The sequence below is a fragment of the Helianthus annuus genome, chromosome 5 (genome assembly GCF_002127325.2).
Source record: "Helianthus annuus cultivar XRQ/B chromosome 5, HanXRQr2.0-SUNRISE, whole genome shotgun sequence".
Lineage (NCBI taxonomy): Eukaryota > Viridiplantae > Streptophyta > Magnoliopsida > Asterales > Asteraceae > Helianthus > Helianthus annuus.
The window spans coordinates 114,513,397-114,526,820 of record NC_035437.2 but is presented as its reverse complement, the minus strand read 5'-3'; the positions used below and the strand labels follow the sequence as shown (position 1 = coordinate 114,526,820).

At 33.5% G+C, this 13,424-nt stretch overlaps 1 protein-coding gene across 1 annotated transcript; it reads left to right on the top strand.

Moving 5' to 3' along the window:
• Positions 1-12,567: 12,567 nt before the first annotated feature.
• LOC110943458 lies at positions 12,568-12,975 on the top strand. The gene has a single exon (XM_022185207.1). It carries the CDS (start codon positions 12,568-12,570, stop codon positions 12,973-12,975), a length of 408 nt encoding a protein of 135 aa, XP_022040899.1.
• Positions 12,976-13,424: the final 449 nt, after the last annotated feature.

The following is a 13,424-nucleotide window of genomic DNA, read 5'->3' as shown; positions in this document are numbered from 1 at the left end:
GTAATATATAATATAAAATGGCGTCATACACTTCTGCAGAGTCTGGTGATTTAAAGCAGCGCTTTATCAAGCAAGTTGAGGTGCAAGTATATGAGGATAAGGCTACTCTTCAAGAGCTGAAGAGGTGTTTTGACGGACTGCACCTTGGTCTGTTCACGAGAGACCAGGTTTCTAGAAACCTGATGGCGATGCCTTCGACTTCCGTTCGTGACCTTTGTGTTGTAAGTACTATAGAGTGCGGTGATAGAGACGTGGAGTTCATGGCGATGCTCAAGGATGTATATCGAGAGGTTCAACACTCAGTGGAGTTGAAGCTAAAATTTCTTAATTCTTGTTGTTAGATTTTTAAATTTCTGACTGTTATTGTTAGATTTGAAAGTTTCTTAGTTCAGTACTCGATGTAGTTGTTGCTCTTTTAATGTCATAAATTTTAATCAATTTTAATCGTAATAATCTTTCTTGTCGCATTTTACTTTTACTTATTCTAGCAAGCATAAGTATTATTATATAGTATAGATATAGAATCTGAGGATTGCAGATCGATATTGATGTTGATGTTAAATTGTGTCTGAATTTGATTTAGTTTATGTTGATGTTAAATTACCAATCGCAATCAAATAAAAAGTCATCATTATCTTAAATATAGACACACTTATTGATGTTCTTGATAGTTGGATAAGAAGTCATTATGATATTAAAATATGTAGTGAGTTTGGATGGTGTTAATCATATATACCCGGACCCCGGACGGGTAAACTACTAGTTCTTACTGTTGAACACATCATAGAAATGGGATGCATGGAGAATAAGTTTATATAATATGAGAATAATGTGTTTGGTTGCTAAGTTTATTACTATATAACATACATTGCAATAGTAGTATAAAACAATGGTGACCCTGGAATTATTTTTGGCGGGTCACAATGTTTGGTCTTCGTAAGAGGAACTTTTTTCCCTTGTTATATCCCACAATGTTTGACTTTTACATGGCACCGCCCACTTCAATTTGCTTCCTTTTTCCTCATTACCTACACTAACGCAGATGATAGAAAGAGAAACTCAAGTGGACGGTGGCGATAGCGGCGAGGTCTGAACTCTGACGGTAGCGATAGCGGCGAGGAGAATTGCTACCAACGGCAACAGCGTAAGTGGGAAAAAAGAAGAAATGAGTGGTATGGTGAACTGTAATTATTCATCAACCGTAACAATAAGAGTAATTGAAGTTTTAGGGTTTTTTTGAGACATTTTTGGGGTTTTAAAAATATGATGAATTGTAATGATTTCGATAGCTTACCACATTTTTTTATTCGTAAAGAACACTGACTTCGATAGAAGTACTAAAATAATGCTAATTTTTAGTATTTTGATCTGTGTATATAGGCGTAATCGTCTGGTTTACCGAAGAAGTACCAAAGAGATAGAAGAAGCCTATCTCCTAGTTTGTATGATTGATGCCCGATTAAGTTTATTTTTATGTTTTTCTTTTGATGTTATTTACGTAGAAGTTAATAGAATGTTTTTAGTTGAAGAATATCGCAGCCGTCTGTGTATTGTGACATGGTTTAGGGATATGGATATCTAACAACCTCTGTTAATAATGATGGTTTGATTGAGAACTGTAGGGGGCAGAGGAGATGATGTTAATCCGAACATCACAGTGTTCAATGGAGCCTATTTTTGTACAAATTTTTAGGCCTTCGATTTGTCAACTTGTAAGTTCATCTCATATGTCTAAATGATTCATATGTTGAATCACCAATAATAGGCCTGTTTCATGTTGAATTTCAGGTGAAAGATGAACTTTAGCCACAGTCTTCGCAGCTGGCTTCGCCTTCACAACCAGCTTTCGCAGACGGTTTAGCTTTCACAGCTGGTTTCACATTCGCAAACGGCTCAAGCCCCTTGGACAACTAATATGGAGGTGTGTGTTCTATTTTTTACCCTTTTAGTTTTGATTCTTAAGCATACATTTTCTGTTGAGCATAAAAAAATGCTTTGAGGGACATAGATATACCTGATAAAACAGGTGGGACGGGGTGATGGGTCAGAATTGGTCGTTTAAAAAAGTGGTCAATTTTGTTCAGGTTAGAACGGGTTCAGGTCAGTTTTTTAATTTCCCAGCTTTTTTTTTTAATTTTGGAGTATACATATAATAAACTTTTACCTTAAATACAAGACCATAATAATGGCATGGCTGGATAGTTTCAAAATAATGCCAGATTGAGTGATTATGTATGAACACGTAGCATACAAAGGATTTCAATAGTTAGATGGAGCTAGACAAAAATTACATGAATGTCTTGCCTATCAAACCTGAAAATTAGTTAACAAACCTAATCGAACTAGACAACAAGGAGATTCAAGGCTGTTAATGGTCATCAGAGAGTTCCATATCATTGAGAGCCTAGTATATATGCGTTGTCATTAATTTTTATCTTTGCTTAATGATCATTACATACAATTTTTATTTGTTCATCACATCAGCACCAACATCTTTTAATTAGCAATGAATATAACAGATTCAATAGTTGCAGTTCTAATGGCAAACAAATGCAAACAAAATCAAAGTGTACAAAGAGAAGTCAATAATTATGAGAAAGTATGCTATTTATACTTCATGAAAACAAAAAAGAGACCAGAATACCAGATCTGGGATTAAAAAGGATTGCAAATTCATTCTAGACAATTTATTTATGACTAGTATTTTCTTTTTAGAGTTTTCTATTAGCTAAAGTCGTTTATATTAATGTGTATCCAGAAGTGTTGCTCGCGTGTTAAGGAAATGTGCATGTCTCAAAAAATTATGCACACAGCCGACCCAAAAAATTTTGCTAGAATTCGCGAAGAAGTTAAGAGATGGTAATACGCCTTTATTTTGCTCGTGGTTTGCGTTTTTTACTGTTCAAGATGCTGATTCTTTTATTGATATATGTTACCACTAATGCAGAGAAATGATGACTCAAACAAGGAATTACCTAGTTAAACAAAAATGTTTGAAGGTGCACCTACAAGGACCAAGGGGTGGGCATACGATGACGCTGCGATGAAAATTGTAAGTTCATTTTAGTTTTTCGTTTTAAGAATTTTGTCTGAAGTATCCTGTATGGGTTGACTTTTAAAAGTCAGTTCTTGTTATTGTCTTACGTTGTTTTCAACAAGCAACTTGTATTGATGGTTTATTGGATGATGTTTTTATAAAATCTTTTCTTATTTTCTTTTATATGAACAATTGAAGAACTTCAAATCTCTAGGAGATGGAAGTGCTTTGGTTGATCATTTTACGGACGTCTACCTTTGACTTTATGGCGGACGTATTCCTAAAATAATGATGAAAAATGGGATGGTGGCGTAGAATCATACATAATTTCGGGTGGGTTTATGGAATCATTCAACGCGAGTCTTGAAGTTGAAAGAACACAACAATGCGAAAAGAAATTGAAAGGGCCATCACATGAAAAAAAAAAAACCTAAGCTAGAAGCTATGTAAAAGATTATGACAACCAACAAGCAAACTTTGAAGTTACGATGCGAATTATTATGGAAAAGCTACCTAATGGAGTATTATAGGATCTTAGAGATGATTAGGAGGTTTTCGTTACTATTTATCATTGTACTTCACAACTTTATTATGATTACATTGTTCTTTTGATTTTGGACACATGTTATATTACTATATAAGATTATCTTATATAATTATGTTATTATTATATTGGTTTTTTTTAAAATACTAGTGCATACTAATAGAAATTTTAGTATTTCAAATAGTAATGCTATAAAGTTGCATTTGACTTTAAAAAGGTTTCATTTGAGTTTAACAAGGGTTGCATTTTAGTGTAGCAAAGGTTGCATATGAGGTAATAAAGGTTGCACTTGAGTGTTAGAAAAGTTACATTTAAAATTGAAAAAAGTTGCATTAGCATGTAAAAAGGTTGCATCACAAAAAGGTTGCATTTGAATAGTAAATGCAACTCTTTAAAAAAAGTTGCATTATCTAATAAAAATGTTGCATTAGGTCTAATGCAACTTCACCTAATGCAGCCCTTGATAAAAGGTTGCATTAGGCCAAGTGTCACAGGGTTACTTTTCGACCCCTATGTGGCGTCCCCAAGTCCCCAGGGACAAGCCAATTCATCCTGCTTCTTTGTGTGCGTCACTGGTTTCGTCCTGCCTTGGACTGCCTTGGACTCATCAGGAGAGCGGCACTAGCTCTCGACCAGTGGTGCGTTCGTCGTTTGCACGACTAGGCACGTACACCTCTTCATTGACACTAACTCCGTCCCCCGATAAAGTCCGGGACTAGCTAGTAACCCAAGCGTTTAAGCACAACCCACAGCATTGCGACCTTCAAATATTTGGCCCGTGACACTCTCCCACCACCATTTCATGCACGTCCTCGTGCATGATCGCCGTCCCATACCAGCTCGCATACACCTGTTATTTTTTCCTAGTTTGATAACTGTATAGTCGTCCTATACGGGGTTGCCTACTTAATAAAACAGTAAACCCTATGTTTGGACCCCCAAATTTTTTAGATCCTCATTTTGAAATATCATGTATTTATATAAATATAATAATGGATATTTATATATGCAATTGGCTTAATTTACCTACACATAACAATTGGAGTACAGTTTTTCTTCTAGATAACAATTCAAGCTTTCAATTCTATTGAATTCAAAATGATTTGGCTTTCCGGTCATATTTAAACACCATATTCTAAAAATAAAATTATTGCACTTGAGAAGAACACACAGAACCCTGATTTTAAATGTTTGAATGTATTGTTATTCACTTTCATGTATCTTATTGATCCTTGAAGAATATATAGACTAACAAAAGTAAATATGTGGCATTGCAACAGAGTGCTTGATTATAGCCTTTGGAGCTTAAAAAATGGGACCATCGAGTGGCATGGGTCTTTAACCAAACAAGTACTTTGTTGAGATGATTAACGTAAGTATTCAGTTTTGGTGAGTTATTTTCCAGTCATATATTAATATTGATCATTGTTAACTTTTATATCCGGTGGATCAACCATCCAAAAACAATGACAGACCAATACCATACGGGTTTGAGAAGCAACCACCTCTAGATATAAGTAGTTGGAATGGGTCCGTTTGAGCTACATCTTGAGTTAATAGGACCTCCACCACCTTGCCCAACTAATGTTAAGGTTTCATATGGTAGTGATGATCTATATATTATCACTTATAGCCTTTCGACATGTACATTCTGTTTTATATTAGTTGGAGCAACCATCCAAAAACAATGACAGACCAATACCACACAGGTTTAAAAAGCAACCACATTTAGATATAAGTAGTTGGAATGGGTCCGTGTGAGTTGTATCTTGAGTTAACAGGACCTCCACCACCTGGCCCAACAACTCTCCAGGTTTTCAGATGATTAGATGATCTTTATATATTATTACCTATAAACTTTCGATATGCACATTTTCATTTACATAATGAAATAGAAAATGATTCACATTTTGTGTTTGTTTTTATGATTTGGTAAGTATTTTGATTATTTAAGTGTAGGGTTGTAAACGAACCGAACGAACACGAACAAGGCCATGTTCGTGTTCGTTCGTTAAGGAAATTAACATGTTCGCGAACTGTTCACGATCGCGTACCGAACATAAGTTTATGTTCGTGTTCGTTCGTTAAGGAAATTAAGTTGTTCACGAACAGTTCATGAACACAAGCAAATAAAAACAAACATTTAGCTTAAAAATAAAAAATAAAACATTGTTATCTTTAAACATTGGATATAAGTAGTTAAATATAACCATCAAATGATAAATCAAAACACAAGAAATCTTCTACAACCACCAAACGATGAATCAAGTTTAACTAACTTAGACATAATTATCGAAAGTTTAACTAACTTAGACATAATTATCCCAAAATAATGTCTTAGAATGTCCAAAGTTTAGCTAACAAGTTTTCAATATGTTTAGATATGTCCAAAGTTTAGCTAACTTTGAAAAAAATATGGTTTCAAGTTTTCAATATGTTTAGATAAAATGTTTCTTATTTAGATAAAATATGGTTTCAAGTTTTCAAGACATACTACCGAACGTTCACGAACACAATCGAACGAACGAGACCTGTGTTCGTGTTCGTTCGCTAAGCTAACCGAACATAATTTTTTGTTCGTGTTCATTCGTTAAGCTAATCGAACCAACATAAACGAACTTCCCGCCGAACGGTTCACGAACTGTTCGCTGAACGTTCGGTTCGTTTACAGCCCTATTTAAGTGTACTTATCTTATGTTAGGCTAACGACTTAGAGAAGTCTAATTATTGTTGTAAAGTCAAGTGAACACACATTTGATATTGTTTCTTATTAAATTTCCATAATTAAACAAGTCATAATTAAAATGTCACATATTTCATATAAGATCAAATACCTAAATACAATGCATAAGGTTTCTTTTATTAATTACTAAGACAAAGACTCTTATGTGGTCTTGATCCAGTCCTGTCTTTAGTTCTCACTACATGTATCATGTGTAAAAAGGTTTTGGGATTAATTTAGTTTGCATTTTAATTTAATAAAATAAACATGCAAGTTCATGTGTACACATATATAATGAATAATAAGACAATGAATCATGGATAAAATAAACCAAAACCAAATGCTTGTATCCACACCCGCAAGGGAGTGACTAAATGAGGTGGCGATACCAACTTCGCATAGTAATGAAAAAAGTTTAGCCCATGAAAGAAAGTGTGAGGCGATACCACATCTCATAGTCATGAGGAGAGGTCAGCCGAGGATCACAATAAGCTTCTTTGACTGTATTCAATAACCAAAACACAAGAACCGAATGAACACATAGGAAAATAATACATGAACTACACACTGATATTGTATGCTTGATAATGATTAAAATGAATAAGAAAATTTGTGACAAAATAATACTCCCCAAAAAGTTAATGTAAAAAGGGGATATAATTTACTCACTTTTTTGGAAGATTTGATTCACTTTAATATGCAACCACACAATTTGTGAAATTCGACAAGATATTTATAGTAAAAATTAATATAACTAACCCTAAAGTTTTATAAAATAAATAACAACCAACAACTCTACGAAATTAAGTTCTCATATTTGGGGACTTAAAATACCCAATTAAATATTCAGAAAAATACCCAAAACCAATTTTTTTTTATTTTCTATATCAATGAAATTGTAAATATCTACAAAAATAATAATTTAACAGGCTAACCATTCGATAAATACCAAAATATTGCAAATTATTAGAAACACATTTAGTGGAATAACAAATATGATTTTAGGTTTAATAGGTATTTATCTTTAAAATAATCAAATTTATAAAAAGAATATTTTTATTACGTAATTTTATAAGATCAATTAATTGCAAATAATTACCAACAATTATAGCACTTTTCTTGAAATATTTCCTTTGAGCAATTCTCCCGAAGAAAAGAAAACCGAAAACAATTGACTTTCTTTAAAAAAAACAGAATATTTATATATCATGTAAAAAAATTAGTAACAATGTTCAAATTATTTATATTGATTTATTTTTTATTTTTAATTGATTTTCTACTTGATAAAATTCATGAATTATAAATGTATAAGATTATAATATTATTACATTCTCTAATCGTGTGATAATGATTATAAAGAAATTTACGATTTACCTTTTTATATATTAAACTCGTGTAATACACAGGTTTATAACACTTACACAGGTTTATAAGCTAGTGTCCTTTATATTTTAATTTACCTCTTGAATTAAACAAGGTTTGACTAAAGTGCCCCTCATGTAAGGGACATGTACCTGGATTTTAAGGAATAACATGGATGGAGTTAATTTTAGGGGCTAAAAAGGTTAGGAAAATGACATTGGTGGTTGAAGTGTCATAAAATTCCTTTATGATCTGATATAGTTAAAATAACTTAATCACATGCGTCGAAAACGTAATTTACTTTTTTCAATAAAAGTGTAAAAATAAATCCAATTTGCCCTATCATTTTGCAAGACACATGACCAAACTTTACATACAAAATTATCCATCGTTCAACAACAAGACATAAACTATCACAACATATGAACATAAAGGTTCAACTTTGTCAGTTCGTTATATTTAGGATTAAAAGTGAAATTCACAATATACCTAAATGTCAAAAACTCTAATTTACTAGTAAAAGAATAACTTTATTTGCACTATGATAGATCAAAATGATATTTTCTATAATAGTTGGGTTCCATTTTGAAAGCTCTTAAAATTCTTAGGGTGATTATAGTAAAATTTTCATTAGGGTAACCCCACACTTCCATACCATTTTCATTTTAATCACTTAATCACCACCGCACCCTTTCTTCTCTCATTCTTCCCCATCCTGGCCCCAAAGATGGCATCTCTTTTTCGGTGAAAATGTAAGAGATTTTATTTATTTTACTTTTATCTAATTTGATTTGCCTCATAATCTTTCTTCACATTTTTAAAAATCACTGCTTGTTTTCAAAAGTTCTAATTTGAGAATTTTGATTTAATTAATTGTATGGACATGTATGCTTTGATTTTGTTGGTGTTGATGTAACATATACGCATACTAACTTAGGGATGAGCAAATGGTATAAAATACGGTCCCGATCCCGATCCCATCCCGATTCCGATCCGAAATCCCGATCCTGAATTTTTTTGTACCGGAAACGGTATCCACTTTTTGGCATTTTCGGTATACCGTACCGAATTTTACCCTCAAAATACCGATACCGTACCGATACCATACCGTACCAACATATTTCGGTATCGGTGTCAGTACCAAGTTTACACAAAATTCGGGATCAGTATTTTTCGGGATCGGGACGGTATCGGTATTTGCTCATCCCTATACTAACTCTGATCAGTTTGAAATTCATTACCAAATACATTTTTAGAATTTTTTTTCTACAAGCATGTTCTAGAATTGATCTATAAACAAATGAAGAAGAATTTGTAACAATTATTTTTTTTTCCTTATTTGACGTGTAGTTATGAGGATTTTTTTGTTCCTTATTTAACGTATAGTTATGAGGATTTTGTATTTTTTTTTTTGTTTGTTTTGTTGGTTATAAATGTTAGGTTTCCTATTATTCACCGATCTCACATCACTTTGACGTGTAGTTATCAGGAATTTATGTTTTTTGCTTGTTTTGTTGGTTATAAATGTTAGGTTTGATGTTATTCACCGACCTCACATCACAAATGGGTCTAGGTAATCATTTAGGAGTAGACTATAGCTTGTTGATTGTTCATGGCGTTTCAAGGGCTCAATAGAGAAATGTAAAATCCAAAACCATTCAAACTACTTGAGAAAGTCAAAGGCGAAATTGCAGAAAAAAAGAAAGAAATAAAAGATCAGTCAAGTCATGTTTTAAATTTAAAAATTAAAAAAATATAGTTTTATACAATCTTATATGGATTAAAACAAAATTATAATATTAAGGTGTGATTTTTAGTTAATAAAAATGATCTATATATAATACCAGCCACTACTATAAAACAAGCCTAATGCAACCTTTTAGAAGCAACCTTTTTCAGATGAGTTGAGTTGTATTTGACTCTAATGCAACTTTGTTCAAGATAAAGGTTGCATTAGAAAATCTAATGCAACCTTTTTCATAAAAAAAGCTGCAAAACTATATTGAATTTGCAACTTTTTTCTTAAAAAGTTACAAATTTTATAGAAAACTGCAACTTTTGTTAAAAAAGTTGTCTTTTTCAAAACATAAACGCAACCCTTCTTCTAAAAGGTTGCTTACTTTTTTTAAAAGAATATCATATGTAATGACAACTTATTTTAAAAGGTTGCTAATTATATATATTACTACAACAAGGACTTGAAAAAGGTATTTACTCTATAATATAACTAGTGGGGTGTACTCGTGTTTTGTGGTGGGGCGAATCTAGTTTTACATTACATTATATTATTACACGAAAGGTCAAATGGTGTTGATATATAAAAAAAGCTAATTGTGAGGTAGTTTTAATAACATGTACGTATATACTTTGATTACTTGTACATTACTACTTAGGACTTGGTTTCAAATAAAAATTATATCCAGAAGTAGATAAATAGGCACGTCACAATGACATACTCAAAATTTTATCAAAGATTATATTATGAAAGTTATAAGAGAGAAATGAAATATGTCCAAAAGTTAGTAATGATTCAGTTTGGTTGGGTTTTAATATTCAGAAGTTGGTTCGGTTTTCAATAATAGTAAATAGTTACTAATGGTTTGGCTCACAATTTGACTTAAAAGTCGGGTTGTGAACACCCCTAATAGTTCTTATTGAAGCATGATAGGCCCTATATGTCATATTAGATCGTAAAGGGTTAGACCATATTACAATGAGTCATGGTAGGTCATCAATGAGCTTTGATGGTTCGTACGTGTCTTAGTTGGGTGTAAACGAGCCAATCCTAGCCCGAGCTCACCTAGGCTCGAACTCGACTCATTTAATTTACCTTTTGAAAGCTTGTGCTTATTTATTGCTTTGAGATTTGTTTTAAATGCTTGAGCTCAACTTGTTTATTATTTTTTTTAACTAATGTTTATAAGTTATAACATAATATATATTATTTTGTTATATCAGTTATAGCTTTAGACAAAAATAATAACAAAAATAATAAATAATAATAATATATAAATACAAATCTCATAAATAATAGGCTTATTTAAACTCATGAGCCCTTTTGAGCTCCATAAGTGAAGCGTAGGCTTGAATTAATTTACTTGATGGTACGAGTGTTAAAAAGAGTCATTGAAACTGCTTGCACTGCTCAAATCGAGTTAAGTTAGCCGGTTTGGCCGTGTTAAGAGAACCATTGTTCAATTTAAGATAATCAGATTGATAATCCGGTTTTGACGATTCAATTCACGGTTGTTGGTTTGAAGTAGATCGTATAGCATTGTTTTGGTAACTAATGAGGTAGTGGTGAAGTGGTTGGAGAAAAGCTTGGTGTTCCATGTGACCCAGGTTCGACTCCCACTCTCCCCATTATTTTCTGTGGCATCCAGGTGAAGGGAGAATATGGGTGGCTCCGGTTCGTTTTGGATGGGAGGCGAGGTTTTACCGATTATTCCACTGTCGTGCCTTCGGGGGGTGTAGGTCGGGTTTCCGCACATCTGGGAGAGCCCAGGGGCTGGCGCCGGTCGAGTAGTCGACCTTGGCCACAACGCCCGGTGTCATGATTGTTGGCACGTCGTTTCTTGCGGTAAAAAAAATGACTCTAAAACATTTAATTAGTTTTAATGATGGCAATACATCCTAACATTTATTAGTACAAAATAAAAATACAAATTGACTTATATAAATTAAAATACTAAATTATAAAAGATAAATCTTATATAAAAGGAAATTAAAAATATAATTTTAATTGTAAATAAACATATTATATAATGAAAATCTAAATTGGCTAAATATAATTAAAATCTAAATAGGCTAATTGGTTTCTAATCATGTGCAAAGTGCCAAATCTCTAACCTATTCACCCTTCGAAGATGTTTATACGGCAATTTCATATTGAAATATTTAGTTTCCCTCTTTTCATCCTCAAACCCTTTACCTTCAAAATTTTAGTTTCCCTCCTATCACTCTCAAACATCATACCCAATTCATCCTCAAATTACTGTTTATAGTTGAAATCACCAAGTGGTCTTTGGCCTAGTGGTATCTGTTGATCAAAAAAATACTTCAAATTACTAGTTCAAGTCACTTAATTAGAGCTCAAGGCAACTCCACTGTCAAATAACGCTGCTAAAAAGTTTCATGGCTTATGTAATTGTTCTGTTTACATATGGTATGATATGCCCATCTGTTTTGGAATTTATATAGGTTCTTTCAAACGGAGACATAGAAACCTATAATAAATGCAGAGCTATGGCAGAGAGAAGTGAATACCCTCCTTTACGCATCGTCTACGATCCCTATGAAGGATAAGTTACTCCAACAATATTATTAATAAATTGTTCGCCGCTATGTAACTGCTGTTTTAGACAACATAAAAAAACTGATTTTGAGAGGATTCTGGACGTCCATTTTGAGCAGTTATTTGTGAGATTAAATCTCAGCCGTATTGATTCCCAAAATTTGGCAGTTGAGCGGTTGAGCGGTTCTCTCCCCATCCCTGAATCTACGCAGAAGAGCGTCTTCTCCTCCAATATAAGATGCAAACATCTCCTCGCGTTTTTCTGTTCTTCCTTCTCCAACACGCTCCTCAACCGCTCCCTTAAATTTATCCCAATAAAACTCCCTTCCCTTTTCATACTCTGAAGAATCATGCTTCGTTTGTTGAATCATTGCTTTATCGTCAACTCTTGGTGGGGTAAAATTCGGAGGGCTTGCCTGTTATAACTGGATACATGATGTTTGATACTTTGATGTAATGCCTCACTGATCCGCTAACAAGTGTGACTGAGTTTTAGTATTCTATATAAGAAATCTGTGAATAAGGTGAGACAACAAGCTAAGCTTGCTTGCCTGTTATGTAGGGGTGAAATCAACGGATGGGCTGTGGTTGACCCTGCTCGGAAATTCATGGACTCGAAAACAAGAAATTGCTCAGTTGGTACCGGTGATTTTGTTGGAAATTATTATCAACTAACAGAACATGCCAGCTGTGTACACCCAGGTGTTAGGCCAACAGATGTAGATCCTGAACACGAACTTGAGTGGAGAAGGTTGGAAGAAGATATGGTGCAACAAGACCTGCTCAGTATGCAGTTGGAGTCGGATCATGCCGCTGAAGTCATTGTTGGTAAGCCTGATCTCCCTCTCCCGATTTGGGATTCTGATTACGCGATATTTGTTGATACTTTAGAAGCAAATCTTGAAAATGTTTTATCTGAGTTTGATTTGTCTTCAGGCGACATCACTCGGATTTGGCATCTTTGGTATAGCATGCCGGATAGTTCATCTTCAGATGAATCAGACAGTGATTCGTGAATGTAGTATGTCAAGAGAGAATGCCCGAACCACAAGAAGCAGAACCCCTACACATGTCAGACAGAGATCAAAAAGTTCACCAAGTTCACATAACCGTCAAGAATAGGTAACTACATTGGTTGAGTTCCATGAGCTTAGCTCAAACCCGCCTTAGCTTTTATGTTGATTTCTTTTGGGTTATTCTGGTTCAGATATTGTTTGAATCCTATGTTAGTAATGTCAGATGTCTTTAGATCTGCTGCTAGTATACCGGTACTTTGATGATCTGTTTTTGTATTTTATTTTGTTTTCTTGGCTGATTTTCATTTTGATTTAATTGTACAACTTGTATGGGTTCATTTTAAAGTAAGTCCTGTATATTTATGCTTATTGTTTTAAACCTGCATTTACACCTGCATTCATGGTGTTTTACACCTGCATTCATGGTGTTTTACACCTGTATTCTAGTA